The following is a 17,215-nucleotide window of genomic DNA, read 5'->3' as shown; positions in this document are numbered from 1 at the left end:
TAGAGCCTGCGAACCACAACTAATGAGCCCATGCTCCGCAACTACTGAAGCCCATGCACCTAGAGTCTGTGCTCCACAACAAGAGAAGCCACCGCAATGAGAAGCCCGCGCACTGCAATGAAGAGTAGCCCCCGCTCACCACAACTACAGAAAGCCTGCACGCAACAACGAAGACCTAACACAGCCAATAAATAAAACTAAATAAATAAATGTATTTAAAAAAAAAGAAGGGGTTCAACTTCTTTGTTTTGCACATAGATATCTGTTGTTCCAGTACCACTTGTTTAAAAACCCATTTTCCCCCATGGAAAGAATTTTCTTAAACTATTGATAATAAGCATGTAGTATTTCTATAATTAAAAATACATGTGTATATATACACATACATTCAAATTTTATATATTTATTAAAATCATGGTAGTATAAACAGATTAAATAAGATTAAATAACTTGCTTAAGATTAAGCTACCAGTAAGAGAAACACCCAGACCAGTACCTCTCCATGTGGCACTTTACCTGGTCTGCTTTCCCTGGCACTCCAAAGCTATTGTCTTTGGCAATCAAAACTCTCCTCTAAAAAGTATCATTCAAGCATTCTGTGTTATTCCAGGTGATAGAAATTTACGTGGAATAAGATACCTGCTTCTGCTCTCCAAGAGTCCAGTTACAAGTAACAGACATATAAACAAAGAATTAGAGACATCAAGTGTTAGGGGAAAAAAAAAAAAGAAAGAATTAACTGTCTCTAGCAGGAAGAGGAAGGAAGGATTTCATCAGGGAAGGACTCCCAGAAAGAAGCAAGTTAGCTCACCAAAAATGGAGAACAGGAGGGTGCTCTGAGCTAAAGACTAGATGACTCCACAGCAGGAGCACCCAGCTGAGTATAACTTTGCTCTTCCCCCAACACAAATGCCCCTGGTGCCGAGCAACTATTAAGAGTAGCAGCAGCACCTACTCTGAAGCAGGAGGAGGGAACACGGGGGCTTGGGATAAAAACTGGGCAAGGTCCTGGATGCGTTGGTCAAAATCTAAAGGAGTGGAGAGAACCTCCATACTTGACCAGCTCTTGGCTACCTATGCCTCAAACCTGAATGCTGTGACAGGAAAGTCTAAATACAAAGAGGAGGTGCAGAAAACCAATAATTACCAAAATATTGAGAAAAAAGACTAATCCAATAAAGTATCAAATGCAACATGGAAAGCCATGCCTGAAAAATCTGGGCTATAACAGGATACAGAATGGGGAGGGTGGGGGAGCATGAGTATAATTAGAATACACAGTATAAGCTGAGAGGATGATTTTTCACAATCTGATTTCATATTCTAATGATTAAACTTTAAAAACTTAGTAGATAAGCTGAACTGGAGAAGAGTCAAATCAAAAAAAATCCAGATACCGAAGAAAACAAAAAAGCAGACCAAAGACTGGGAAAATATTTTTGTGTAATATATAACCAATAAAGTACTTACTTGCATCTATAATATATAAAAAACTCTTACAGCAAACCAAATTTCTAAAACATGGGCAAAAATTTTGAACAGAAACTTCATCAAGATGTAATAAGAATTGCAGGACTTCCTAGGTGGCACAGTGGGTAAGAATCCACCTTCCAGTGCAGGGGACACGGGTTCGATCCCTGTCCCAGGAAGATACCACATGCCACAGAGCAACTAAGCCCGTGCACCACAACTATTGAGCCTGTGCTCTAGAGCCCGTGAGCCACAACTATTGAGCCCATGTGCCGCAACTACTGAAGCCCATGCGCCTAGAGCCCGTGCTCTGCAACGAGAGGCCACCGCAATGAGAAGCCCGTGTACCACAAGGAAGAGTAGCCCCCGCTCGCCACATCTAGAGAAAGCCCGTGTGCAGCAACGAAGACCCAACACAGCCAATAAAATAAATAAATTTTTAAAAAATGTAATAAGAATTGCAAAAAAAAATAAAACATACTCATGAAAACATCTAGAGAAAGCCCGTGTGCAGCAACGAAGACCCAACACAGCCAATAAAATAAATAAATATTTAAAAAATGCAATAGGAATTGCAAAAAAAAATAAAACATACTCATGAAAACATATTCAACATCACTAGTATCCAGGAAGGGCAAATCAAAACCACTACATGCTCACCAAAATGCTAGAAATTTTAAAGATTGACCATAGCAAGTGATGGTCCAGGAGTGGAGAAATTGAAACTTTAATACCCTGCTGGTGGGAATGTGCCAAAACAAAAACAAAAACTGATTTTGGAAAACAATTTTTTGAAAAGTTAGTATCGGGATTTCCCTGGAGGCACAGTGGTTAAGAATCCACCTGCCAATGGAGGGGACACGGGTTCGAGCCCTGCTCGAGGAAGATCTCGCCTGCAAGCCACAACTAATGAAGCCCACACGGCTAGAGCCCGTGCTCTGCAACAAGAGAAGCCAATGCAACGAGAAGCCTGTGTACCACGACAAAGAGCAGCCCCTGCTCACTGCAACTAGAGAAAGCCTGTGCGCAGCAACAAAGACCCAATGCAGCCAATAAATAAATATGTAAATAAATGAAAATTTAAAAAAAGTTCGTATCCTATATCTATGATAGGATCCAACTAATCCATTCCTAGATATTTAACTAAGAAAAATGAAAGCACATGTTCCCATAAGGAAAAGGATCAGAATATTCATAAATGCTTTATTTGTAATCACTAGAAACTGCAAACAACCCAAAAGCACACCTACACATGAATTAATAAATTCTGGAACATAATACAATGGAATACTGTTCATGAATTATTTCTCAAAATAATTGTGCTGAATGAAAGAACTCAGCACTCCTGACCCCAAAGAGAACATGCTACATGATTCCATGCATGTAAAGTTTCAGAAAATACAAACTGGACTTCCCTGATGGTGCAGTGGTTAAGAATCCGCCTGCCAATGTAGGGGACACAGGTTTGAGCCCTGGGCTGGGAAGATCCCACATGCTGCGGAGCAACTAAGCCTGTGTGCCGCAACTACTGAGCCTGCACTCTAGAGCCCTTGGGCCGCAACTAATGAGCCCACGTGTCACAACTACTGAAGTCTGCATGCCTAGAGCCCGTGCTTCGCAACAAGAGAAGCCACTGCAATGAGAAGCCTGCGCACCACAATGAAGAGTAGCCCCCGCTCTCCACAACTAGAGAAAGCCCTTGGGCAGCAATGAAGACCCAACACAGCCAATAAATAAATAAACAAATTTATTAAAAAAAAAAAGAGAATACAAACTAATCTAAATCATCAAAAAGCAGATCTATTTTTGCCTGGATACTGGGGAGTTAGGGAAAGAAAAGGATTACAAATGGGAAAGAGAAAATTTTGGGGGTGATGAATATTTTCATTATCTTGATTGGAGTGATAGTTCCATGGGTACAATATATGTATATGCATATAGGTGAATATACATCAAAACTCAAGTTATACACTTTAAATACGTGCAGTTTACTGTATGTCACAATTATACCTCAATAAAGCTATCTAAAAAAACAAAAATTTGGAAGAAGGCCTAACCTAGAGAACTGGCCAAGCCAAAGAAAAAAATCAGTGAGCTAAAAGATCAAACCAAGGTGTTTTACAACACTGGACAAAAAGACAGAGAGGGAGTGTATGGAGATTGTTGAGACACAGGGGACAGAACCAGAATATCAACAAATCTAACAGGAAGTCCACCAGAAAAGCGGAGGTGAGGAATACCCAAAGAAACAACACATTTTGTGTCTAGATTGGGAAAGATTGAAAAATACTAGAAAACACCCTATACACAGACACAAATAGGTAAAATTTCAGAATACTAAAATTAAAGCAAAAATTTCTTAAAGCTTCTAAAAAGATAAAATGGGTTTTAACTAGAGCAGAGAAATATGGCTGACAGATATCTCATCAGCCAAAAATAAATTAATATATTCCAAATTGAGGAAAAATGATTACAAACTAAAAGATCAAACAACCAAAACAAAAGGACATCTCCAGACATACAAGACTTGGAAAATCTACTACCATGAATTCTACCTGAAAGAATTGGTCATGCAACACAAAAAAACTGAAGAGTAATAGAAAAAACTGCTAACAACCTAAGTGTCCTCAAACAAAGCAAAGGGGCAATAAAATATACTACATAATGGAAAACTATAAAGTGCAGTTAAAACAGGAATAAAATAAATCTCAAAAACTCAAAATGGAAAAAAGTAATCTCAGAATGATATATACCACATGCTTAAATTTTAAAAATTCAAAAGAATTACAGAATTCTATAAATTTACTATATAGAATATTTGTTAATGGATCAGACACTTGCAAATCAAATTCATAAATAGTGGTTACCTTTGAATAAGGGAGGAAGGGATTAGGATTTGGGGATGTGGTAAAGGAGGATCTGAGTTTTAGCTACAGTGTGTTCATTTCCTTCTTTTTGGAAGAAAAACTTAACTTACATACTATCTAACCTGAAAAATAGGACAAAGTTCATAGACTACATTCTAGAAAAAGCTAATATAATTGTATATTTTTCATTTTTTAAAATTTTCTTTAAAAATCTAAGACAAAGAAAAAAATATATAAAGCAATGGTGAGCAAAGAAACCAGTAAGACTTACTGGTAACACCTAAGTAAGTGTGATTTTAATTTCTTTTCCTTATCAGGTCTCAGGAATAACTTACATACAATAATTTTCATTGATTCCAAGTGCACAATCCCAATGAGGAGACAGCTGCATAAACTGTGAAACCACCACTCCACTAATGATACAGAACATTTCTATCACCTCTGAAAGGTTCCTTGTGTCTGTCTGCAATCCATATATCCTTCAACCAGCCAATGATCATCTTTTGCCACTACATTAGCCTCAGAAGTTCTTACAAAAAATAAACAGAGCCCTAGCCCTAAAAGAGACACCATATCCAAATGGCTTTTGTTGGTTCTCCCAATTTTCAAATAGATTATTTTTCTATCACAATCTATCCTTTTTGTATGCTCCGTAAATTACCTAAATCTGTATACGGCTAGCACTCTCCAGATACCAGAACTAAACAGACAGTACTCACACGAATTGCACACATTTTACAAACGCTTACATAGAGCTTACATGCCCTATAGAGTGATAATGACACAGGAACAGAGATACAGACTAAAACACAACACTATTCAAGAAAGGATCACATAAAATCCACGTAACAAAGTTGGCATTTCAAATCAGCGACAAAATGATGGATTATTCAATATATTTTTGGATAAGTCATCAGGAACAGCCTATAAAAGACTTAAATTTGTGATAATATTTAAACAAGTACAATTTTTAAAATAAAAGAGAGACAAAAAAGAGGAAAAAGACGAGCAAGTCACTGTAAAGAAATGAAAACTAAGCAAACATAAGTTGCAGTTGCCAGAGATACTGCATATTAAACCAACCAGACACCAGCAGCCCATCAAACTTGCAAACATTTTTAGAGTGATAAATAAAAACCAATGCTCAGAAAGTTGAAGAGAAACAGATAAGTTAATCCCTGCTGGTGGGAGTATACATTGGTACAGCTTTACTGGAGGACAATATATTAATATAAAAATAAACACATACTATAAACTGGTGATTCCATTTCTCAGTGTCTACCCTAGATAAACAGTTGCACACATGCACTGCACAACTGCAAGAGAAAAACTGGAAAGAATCTAAATGTTCATCATAAAGAAATATATATATATCAGATATATATATATCCCTACACTATGGAACATTACACAATGATTCAAAATAATGAGATAAATAGAGGGAAAGAGAGACAGAGACATGGATACAGTCAAGACATATTAAGTGGAGAAAAAGCAAGTTCTAGAACATATATTCTTCCTATTACTCATGTAAAAGTGGAACATTAATTATTCCTTTATAGTTCATATATACTCATATACATACACACACACACACACACACACACATATACATTTTAAATGTGTTGAAAAAGGACTGGTAGTGAAACTGATAAGCAATCATTATCTGTAGGAAAGACCCCACGACTGGTGAAAGGGGGTCAAGAGAAATATGAATATATTCATGTATTCTTTTTTCTCCAACATCCAATTAGGAATATTTACAAATACAAAGACAGGTTAAAAGAAATGTAAGTCAACATGCATAAACTCCACCTAGATTCTACAGTAAACAGTCTACTATATTTATCTCCTATCTATTTACCACCTATTTTTTTTAATAAATTTATTTATTTATTTATTTATTTATTTATTTATTTATTTATTTATTTATTTATTTTATTGGCTGTGTTGGGTCTTCATTGCTGCACACAGGCTTTCTCTAGTTGCAGCGAGCGGGGGCTACTCTTCCTTATGGTGTGCAGGCTTCTCATTGCGGTGGCCTCTCTTGTTGCAGAGCATGGGCTCCAGGCACATGGGCTTCAGTAGTTGTGGCACATGGGCTTCAGTAGTTGCGGCACATGGGCTCAGTAGTTGCGGCTCACGGGCTCTAGGGCGCAGGCTCAATAGTTGTGGTGCATGTGCTTAGTTGCTCCACGGTATGTGGTATCTTCCTGGGGAAGGGAGCGAACCCATGTCCCCTGCATTGGCAGGCGGATTCTTACCCACTGCGCCACCTAGGATGTCCTACCATCTATTTTTAAAACACATTTCAAGTTGCAAACTTCAGTATACTTAACCCCTAAACACTTCAACATGCATATTAACTAAAATTGGGGGGAAATTACATTCAGTGAAATACACAAATCTCCAATGTACCATAAAATGGTTTCTGACAAATATTCACCTTTATGATGCAAACTGCTATCAAGGTACAAATCACTGCTATCACCCTATGCAATTCTCATGCCCCTTCCCAGTCAGTCAATCCCCATGCCTACCATCCTAGAGGCAATACCACTCTGGACTTTTTTTCCAGCACAGGTAAGTATTGCTTGATTTAGAGTTTCAAAGAAATGAAATTATATAGTATATTCTCTTTGGTAAAGCTTCTTTTCTGCTTAGCCTAATTGTGGGATTTACCCTTGTACTGTGTTATCTGTAGTTTGTTCCTTTTTACTGTTGAGTAGTATTCCACTGTGTGGATGCTGGTTTGTTGATCAATTCTACTGCTTGACACCTGGGCTGTGTCCAGTTTAGAGCTACTATGAATATTTTTGTATATTTTTGTGGACATATGTTTTCCTTTCTCTTGGGTAAACACCCAGAGCCGCTGGGTCATGAGGTAACTGTATATTTACTTTTATACAAAACTGTCAGACCTTTATCCAAAGTGGATATACCACATATGTTTTTAAAAATATTATAGGTAACAGTGGTTACCCAGGGAAAAAGCTGAGCATGACAGTGGACTGACTATTCACCATCTGTACTGTAAAGATTCAAATAATGAAGTTACTTTTGTTATAGGAAAAGAACAAATCCCAGAGTCCACATTCCATTTAAAACCAGTTCAAGTGTCTTGGAACAGCCTACTCTGACCACTAACTAACTACTAAAGCATAGGTCAGCAAATCATGGCTGCTGCCTGTTTTTGTAAATAAAATACTGAAACACAGGCCACTAGTTTACATATTGTTTATGGCCACTTTCAAGCTACTAATAGCAGAGTCGAGTAGTTGCAACAGACATTGTATGGCCCGCAAATCCTAAAATATTATCTGGTCCTTACAAAAAAAAAAAAAAAAAATTGCACCCTCCTGTTCAAAAGCATTTCTATAAGTTTCCTTTTCCATTCCAAAGTGACATCTGAAACCATCTCAGACAACTTTTCTCTTACCGAGAAAACTAAGACCAAGAGATTTTTAATGACTTAAGCTTAGATGGAGATGTGGAATTCTAATTCAGGTCTATATTCTGAGTCCTAGTCTGACGGTCTTCTCAGTATACTGGTAAACTTCTAAGACTTATCAAGTAAAGAATACATAGGGGGCTTCCTAGGTGGTGCAGTGGTTGAGAATCCACCTGCCAATGCAAGGGACATGGGTTCGATCCCTGCTCCAGGAAGATCCCACATGCCGCGGAGCAACTAAGCCCGTGCGCCACAACTACTGAGCCTGCGCTTTAGAGCCCGTGAGCCACAACTACTGAGCCCATGTGTTGCAACTACTGAAGCCCACACACCTAGAGCCCGTGCTCTGCAACAAGAGAAGCCACGGCAATGAGGAGCCCACGCACCACAACGCAGAGCAGCCCCCACTCACCGCAACTAAAAAGAAAGCCCACGCACAGCAAAAAAGACCCAACACAGCCAATAAAATAAATAAATAAATAAATAAATAAATAAATTTATTAAAAATAAAATAAGAATACATAGGCCCACAGTCGCTTTGACTATGATGCCCTACCTGGAAACTTCAAAATGAATTAGAAATTTAGTAGAACAGAATCATAGTGAGCTGAGGGAAATTATGAACAAGTCTGTCCACAAACAAGACTTTCAGGATTTCCCTGGTGGCACAGTGGTTAAGAACCTGCCTGCCAATGCAAGGGCCTTGGGTTCGATCCCTGGTCCGGGAAGAACCCACCTGCCGCAGAGCAAATAAGCCTGTGCACCACAACTACTGAGCCTGCGCTCTAGAGCCCACGGGCCACAACTACTGAGCCCGCACACCAGAGAGTCCATACATCACAAAAAGAGAAGCTACGAGAGGCCCATGCACCACAACGAAGAGCAGCCCCCGCTGGAAGCAGCTAGAGAAAGCCTGCATGCAGCAGTGGGAAGACCCAACGCAGCCAAAATAAACAAACAAGATCTGCTAAAAAACAAAACAAGACTTTCATAGTGCAGACCTATACCAATTAATCGACAATACTCTCAACTTTAGCCCAACGAATAGGTGACTCACAAGCGGAAACTGACTAAGCTTACTATGTGCTAGATGCTGTAGGAATATAAAATGCACCTATGAGTCTTGTTCTGTGAGAACATCCAGTTAGCAGGAGCAATGTATATAAACAACTCTAACCCAGGATACAAAATTTTTAGGTGTTAGATGATAAATGTATTACTTTCACCTGGGCAAGTCAGAGGCGGCTTATGGCAGAGCTGGCACGAGATCTCTGAAGCAGGGGAGAATTTATGATGCAGAGAATGAAGAGCACGGGAGAGGGAATGGTAGGGCATTCTTAGACCAAGCGGCCTTAGATATTGCCATCTGGCTATGACATGTGGTATATGGTGAGTACATTGTAAAATGACAGATTAGATAAGGTTGGAAATGTAGTTCTAAGCCAATATGTAACACACCTGGAATACCAGGCTGTCTGTAACTGATTTAAACCTCTGAAAGCAGTGGGGATCCAAACAGTTTTGGGGTATGGGGAGTAGCTTGATCAAAAGTGCAGCCTTAGAAATAATCGGATAGCAGTGAGGTTATGCTGGTTTGTAGGTCACAATGATTCCTGCTGAATCCTTGGATCTTTCTGGGGCTGCACCAGAAGTTAAGAGCCCACCTTCCCCAGTCAACAACACAACACTTTTTATAAACAGCAGATAAAAGCTGGAAAGCCAGCGGTCTCTTCAAACCTGGAACAATTTTGAAAGAAATTTACAAAAGATCTTCATCTGGTGCAAGTTTTTTAATCAGAGAACTTACAAGAAAAGGCACTACCAGATTCTGAACAAGTGGGGCAGGGTTGGTGGGAATGTTAAAGGCTATGCAATTTGCAACAGGTGGTTAGCATTATGAAGCTAGGAAAAACAAGCACCCTGGGCTCCCTCTGAATGTGAGCTTTCACAAGATATTGGAGGGTGGGGTGAGGTGGGGATTGGTGAATACGTCAGAGAAAATTAATTCCTGAATTAACTGTAGCAGTGGTAATGAGGGTGTGGGTCACCAAGAGATTCAAGAGATGTTATGGAACTACAACTGCATGGCTTGGCCTGGTTCAGAGCCCAAGTGACAGAAATGGTGGTGACACTCTTCAAAAACTGCAAATACAGAAGCAACTCAGAACTTCAGGGGAAAGAGCTCTGTTTATCAGTTGATAAATAAAGTACTGGAGTTGTCTAAACCTCACTCTCAGGTTTATGAGATATGCAAGAAGCAACTGGAATCTGAGAGAGATGTTAACCAAGAAGTAAAATCTGTCAGTAATCTTTGCAATTGCTTTAGGAGATGAAGAAGATGAGGAGAAAACAAGGCCAAAGACAGCACCTGGGAAACACACATTTAGGAAACAAGAAAACCCAGAAAGGAATGGTTAGATAAGTATGGGGCAGGGGTAAGGGCCACTTTTTACGGGCCAGATACTGCCAGCTGGCCAAAAACCACCAAAGGAAAAGTACCTCACGCTGTGGACAAGGGTCAATTCCTTACCATGGCATCAGCAAAATACCAGAAGTCATAAATAAGAGCCAGCTCCACCAATGACTCAGTAACAAAGTTTAAACAGATATGGGGAGGTTTTTAAGTTAGGGAATTCTTTTCTGAAATATTATCAGTTAAATACCACACTGAAGGGAGAGGATGACACCATTAAATAAACCCCCATTAAATCTGAGAGCAGGTAAGTTTAAAAAGAAAAAAAGCCTTTATGAAGTTCTCATAAGAGTCATATAAGAAGCTGAATAGAGCAATAAAGCAGGACACAGGAGGCCTGGATAATAACCCTGGTTCTGTTATTCTAATCAGATGCACGAGGACTTCCCTGGTGGCGCAGTGGTTAAGAATCCGCCTGCCAATGCAGGGGACACAGGTTTGATCCCTGGTCTGGAAGATCCCACTTGCCACGGAGCAACTAAGCTCGTGTGCCACAACTATTGAGCCTGTATACCTACAGCCCATGCTTGGCAACAAGAGAAGCTACTGCAATGAGAAGCCCACACACCACAACCAAGAGCAGCCCCTGCTTGCCGCAACTAGAGAAAGCCTGTGCGCAGCAATGAAGACGCACTGCAGCCAATAAATTTAAAAAAGCGAAAAAAAGATGCACAACCCAGGCATATCAAACTCAGGTGAGTTCCATGAGAAAGTGGAAGCTTTTTCTGAACAATGAACTATGAAAACCATCAGTGCCATAGCAAAAAGGAAAAAAAAGGAAAATGCTCAAACACTGGGTGAACCCTTATGCTATGATATACCAAAACCATCAAAGACATTAAAAACAATGTTGCAGAAGACTCATTATATTTAATTAGACTGGGACCATTCATAATGCTGCTCATTCAATCAATTTTTATTACATTCCCATTAACTGCCGGGCAACAGGCTAGGTGTTTGGGAATTCAAGACAATTAAGATGTGAATAAGAAGCTTATCGCTAATAAATGGGCAACAACAATTCTGTATGAAGTCATAAATACTATACTAGAAAAAGGTATCACAGGATACACAGGCGCACTTGACCCAATCTCAAGGCAAAGAATGGTTCGAAAATGTTTACCAGAGATCATGCCATCAAAGCTGACATCCGAGTAGCCTGGCCAATTTGAAGGAGGGAGAGGCTCAGAAGCTAGGAAACAGGCCCAAAAGCAGCGGGAGAGAACTATGTGAAACAACAGAGATGACAGGAGAGAAATACGCCCACGAGACTGCAAAGAGTCTGCATGTCACACTAAGGAGCCCCTGAGAACAACAGAGGTTTACATGAAGAGGTGCCCATGAAACATCCAACTGAAGATTTCCGACAGGAATTTGGTTATTAGAATACAAAAAAGTCTTAGGGACTAGAAGTGCAGATCTGGGGGTCCCAACATTGAGATAATAACTAAAAGTACCAAAACACGTAAGTTTTAGCAGGAAGTTTGGACAGTCCCCACAGAGGTGATGGAGAGGGCCGAGGACACCCCCAACAAAGCAATCTCTAACAAAGTGGCAGAGGAATAAAAAGCATTTCCCTTAAATGCTAGGTGGTAAAACTAGGTATCTGTGTATTTTCAAATTTTATTTACACATTTGAAAAAACTTTATACATAGGAAAAAGAAAAGGTTAACACTGGTTATTCTATGTAAGTAAATATGATAGGTTTTACTTCAAAATCAATGTAATGAATGCATAATTAGAAAATAAATTTATCTTCCAAAGGTAATTTTTTTCTTCTCCTATTACACAATTCCTTTTTTTAAAATGCTAGATAGTAGAGGCTTAACCATGATGGAAACGGCGGAGGAGAAGGGAAACTGATATCTCCCAAGACTAACATTCACTTTTTAAAAATTACTGTACATGTGATTTTTTTTCCTGCTCATACATTTGTGCTGCCCATGTACTCTTGGCATATTTCACTAACATTGTTTGGAAAATAACAGCGTTAAATGGTCCTTAATCAAACATGATGATATATCACAGTAAAGTTGTTACTAAGGACAGGAGGGTTTTTAAACTTCTTTTAATACAACTAATTTAATTCTATAAATACAAAAGTCAACTTCAAAGAAATCGTACTACTTCGGGGGTGAGGAGAGGCTGCTCTTAAACACAGTGAAGCACATACTACTGTAATTACAAAGGTATCTGGAACACAACACACACACTTAACCCCCCCCTCCCCCCCTCCCACTATCAATCCAGGAAGTGCTGCCTCCTGCTGGGTGACGGCTCTTAAGCCTCAGCTGCTGCCGCGGCCACACCCACCACTGACCTTCATTCACAGCCTGCACACAGGGTAAGGCAAGTCCTGTTACTTTCCCAACAGGGCACATTTTTGTAAAGTTTCTTTAATATGTCACTCCACAGGACAAAAAATACCTTGCAAAACTGGGAAAATAAACACACTTGCCTTCTCCCCTACAGTCAGACACCCAAGATGGGATGAAGCCTGATCTCCAAAGCAGAGCATTTACTGAGGCATGACCCAAAAAGGGAGCAGGTGACTGAAAAAAACAGCATTTCAAGGACCTATAATAAAAGAGAAGCACATGAACAAAATGTAGATGATAGGAGTTTTGGTCCAGAATCCTGACCCTGCTTGGAATCAGCAACCTGAGTTTTAGGTTAATGTTAAAATAAAGCCTCTGTTGACAGATAACCTGAAGATAATGAACTCTCGAGAAGTCCACTCCATAATGACATCATGTCACATCATAATTTGAAAAAAGAAAGAAAGAAAAAAAGCTCTGTCCTTGGAGGGAGTCTGAAGGCCAAGGATTCTATCACTAGCTGAGTGAGTGAATTCTGACAGATAAGATCTGTGGGTTCAATATTCTCACCTATGAAATAAGGGCGCAGAGCTAGATTAGTGGCTTTCAAGCTTTTTTTGGTTGTGAGCCACAGGAAGAAATACATTCTACATCAGCGTATCTGAATATACAAATTACAGAAAGTTTCATAGAACATTTTCCCTTAGAATAAACCTAGTCTAAGGCAGAATGCTAATAATTTTTCTATTCTACTTCATTATTTTTAAAAATGTTAATTTCAACATATGGTCCACTGTTTACAACTAAATAACACTATATGATCTCTAAGCTTTCACTCTAATTGTATATAATGCATTTAGGTTTAATATTTGCAACATAGCCACAAGGTGCTAAATTTTCCTTGTCCTGTGTTTTCATAAATGGCAGCTACTTGTTGCTGATGTGCCCTTACTGTTCAGCTTGAGAAACCAGCTCTTAGGAACACTTTGATCACCTAATGGATACACGGTATGCATTAGAAAGCTGTGAAAATGGAAATGAGGTTAAGTACATGTATATAAGCATTTTGAAACTGCTGTAATCAAGTGTAACATAGCCAAATACACAAGAAGCTAATCAAATTCTTCACAGAGCTGTTTTAAATAAGGCAATGAGATGAAACATGCAGTATTTTCACTTTATCCCAAATGTAAACAGCAAAATTGCTTTTCAAATGTTTTTAATATATATAATGCACTTGGAGAGGAACCTCAGGTTACATGGGACAAATGTACTAAAGACGTCAATGTATAAAATAAAATCAGGAAACATCTTAAATGAAAATCTTTACAGAATCCTTGAGGTGGAGAAAAGTTTTATCTATACTCCAGCAGCCCAGCAAATTTTCCTAGGTCAAAAAAAGATCTAATAATCCCGCCCCAACGCCCTTAATTTCAAAAACAACTAAAAGAGAAAATTTGCACAAATGAGGTTCAAAAAAAAAACTACAATATGTTTTCAGAATATAAAAGGTACATATATTATCCATGACCCAGAAATTCCGCCAGTAGGAACGTATCTCAAGGAAATAAATTTGCAAAAATGTATAAGGATGAAGGGACTGGGAGGAGGAGGGACAATAATGCACTGGTTCAAAAAAAAAAAAATCCGGAGTTACTCCTATTATCCTGGGTACCTCCCACGTATACATAAGATACACGTTAGTAAACTTAAACAAAAAATCCCAGTACACCTAACTATACAATGGAACACTAGTCAGCTATTAAAAATGGTGATACAGATCTTTACTTACTAACGCAGGATGATGTCCACAATATACTCAAAAGATTATAAAGCAACACTTACTGTATGATCTCTTCTTGTTAAAAAAAAATTAATAATAACATTATACACATTTTTTAAGTCTACCCAGACTGATAGCGAAATATGAATAGTGGACATCTCTGGGATGATGTGATCAAGCAGCTCGCTCATACACTGCCTTTCTGAGAACTACAAAGTACGCTTCCTCCAGGCAGACTGCCATGCTCTAGGGTACACAGTCCAGAGAGCAGAGTATGGATTTCAGCCTCCAGGCACCAGTCCTCCACATTTCCTCGGAGTGCCCTCATGTTGGGACAGGATTATGGATAGTTTTCACATATTTATGCCATTCTCCACTGGCTTACTATTATTACAATAAACCCAGGAACTTACTATTTTCAATTTTGAAGAAAAGGTCTTGCCCTAATCCTTCCAAAATTAATCCCAACTTTACTTGTACTACTTCCACTGCCCTTACATAACGCCGCGTACTCTAATGTGTGCATGTTATCTATTTAAATACACATACCAAATAAAATTTCTACCCCAAGAGCATGTAGTACAAAGGCTAGATAAGAAGCATGACCTGCCCTAAGAAATGTCGTGCTAACACCAAGTGAAGATACTTATTACTGGAAACAAGAAGGCACTGAGAAAGGTAGTCTACACAAATTAATCCCTCTCCACCACTCAAAAATTTCTTCAGCAAATAGTACACTCTAGAAACAACAATTGTTTACAATTTTTCCCCCATTTGATTCCAGATGCAAGATCTACTTCCTCATCACACTAGTGGGTTCCCCACGACAGCCATCTGAATGAAAATCGTGAGCGATTACCATGCAGTTAGACACAGCATTTGTAAAATAATACAACCGCTGGACTAGGATTAAAGGACCACTGGGTTCTTTTCTTGGCTCTGTGGAATATGTAATTTTACACAAAGCAAAATCACAACCTCTCTGGGCCTCATTTGCCTCATCTCTAAAGCAGGGCTTGGGCTAAAAAACCTCCAAGGCCCCTTTCAGCTTGTGATAGGACTTGAAACCGCCTTTCCATTCTGGAGGAGCCGATTTCAGGCAGCAGCAAGTTTATTTTCTAAGTCAGAGCTAACCTACCCTTCATAATTCTCTGGAAAATGCCGTGCCCAAACAGTTCTCAACTCTAGAAATACTCTCACTCAGAAAAAAGAGGCTGTCATGACCAACTCACAAAATATTTTTCAAAAGGAAAAAAAAAAATCCGTTTACTTAAGTATAATGGGGGGCGGGGAGCACTAGTCCTTATTCAGACATTAACATGATCCCCCCCCCCCCAAAGCCACTCTAAAGCAGCACCACACTGGCGGATGGTTTAAATATTTCTTTTTAAAACAAAGAACCCACGCAGAGGAAAACTGCTAGCAAATACAACCATCACACATGTTGAAGACACAGGAAAAAAAAAAAACTACCACTCAGACCGGATTTACTTTCCCCCAATGAAGCACGCTGTTAAGGAAGAAAACCTGGGTCATGAAAAAGGAGTCAGGGAGGAAGCAACCTTTTTTAAGGGTCTTTTCACGGTCCAATTCAAGTGCGTTGTCGTGTACCGTGTGCTTGCGTGCTTCAAACACGCGTGCAGCCCACACACTTCTACACTCGCTCACACTCTTCCGACCGGCTGGGGCGGCAGCGTGGACGAGTCACAAGATAGCGGCGGGAGTGGAAATTTCCTCTCCCCGGGCGCGGGGCAGGGTCTGGCTTCCCCGAACCGCTCGCCGCCCCGGCCGCCTCCGCCAGGGCCTCTCCGGGCCGGCGCGCTCCCTACAAAGGAGGCCGGGCGCTCGGCCCCCACGCGCTCGGGGCTCCGGGCAGGGGTCCCCGGCTTCCGGCGCCGCAGGCCCCCGGGCAGCACGTGAGCCCGGCTCCCGGCAGGGGAGGAAGGCACCGGCGCGGCCCGACTGGGGGCTGCCAGAGGGGGCCCACGAGAAATGAATGGGGCCGCGCCGCCCCTCCGCCGCCACCGCCCGCGTTCGAGTCCGGCGGCCCCCGGGGCCCCCGCGCCGGGAGCCGCCTCCCGCCTTCCCTTCCCACCCGACCCCGCCCGGCAACCCCCACCCCCCCGGCGCCCAACCGCCGCCCGCTCACCCCAGCTCTTGGCGGTGCGCCCCAGCAACTCTCCGGTGGTCGGGTTGTAGATGAAGAGCTTCCACTCGGCCAGGCTCTGGTTGAAGGACTTCTTCTCTTTCTTCGTCATGATGTGTGTGCGGACGGCGAGGGGAGAGCGGCGGCCGCGAGGGTGGGAGCGGCGAGGGGCTCGGAGGCGCGTCCGGGCTAGCGCGGCGCAGCCCGGGGACGGCGGCGGCGGAAGGCGGAACGGCCGAGGATGCCTCCTCGCTGCGGTGAGCGCTCGAGCCGACTGCGCTGCGCCGCGCCGAGCCGGGCCGCCGCTGCGGCCGCGGGAGCCTGACGTCTCCGCCCTCCGCAGCCAATCCCCGCGCCGTTCAGGCCCCGCCGCCGCCGCCGCCGCTACCGCCCCCCGCCCGCGGCGGGGCGCAGCCGGACGCCCCGCCCAGGCCCCGCCCACGGCGTCGGCCCCGCCCCCGCCCCCGCCCCGCGGTACCCGGGCCGCCGGCGGGGCGCTCGCGGCTCCTTCTGCCCTGGCCCGAGGAAACACTGAAGACGCCTAGCAACTTAAAAAAAAAATCACGAGAGCTTAATAAGAAGCAGATTTGTAATGATAAGCAAAAGATGAGCGTCCCTTGACCCGCTGGGTTTTCAGAAGGAGGACTCGGGAGATGCTGCGGGCAACCGGGACCCGGGGTCTCCTCGCTGCTCTGCCTCCGGCAGC

The 17,215-nt window shown here is 41.7% G+C and overlaps 1 protein-coding gene across 1 annotated transcript in view; it reads right to left on the bottom strand.

Moving 5' to 3' along the window:
• ATP1B3 (ATPase Na+/K+ transporting subunit beta 3) overlaps positions 1-16,831 on the bottom strand; it is a 38,728-nt gene extending 21,897 nt beyond the window's left edge. The window contains exon 1 of the mRNA XM_057738804.1: positions 16,513-16,831. Coding sequence (XP_057594787.1) covers positions 16,513-16,621 — 109 coding nt within the window. The 5' untranslated portion in view covers positions 16,622-16,831. The remainder of the gene's footprint in view (positions 1-16,512) is intronic.
• Between the last annotated feature and the right edge of the window lie 384 nt (positions 16,832-17,215).

Source organism: Hippopotamus amphibius, chromosome 6 (genome assembly GCF_030028045.1).
Source record: "Hippopotamus amphibius kiboko isolate mHipAmp2 chromosome 6, mHipAmp2.hap2, whole genome shotgun sequence".
NCBI classification, from domain to species: domain Eukaryota; kingdom Metazoa; phylum Chordata; class Mammalia; order Artiodactyla; family Hippopotamidae; genus Hippopotamus; species Hippopotamus amphibius.
Note: the sequence above shows the minus strand (reverse complement) of the source record. Positions and strands in the feature narration are given on the sequence as shown.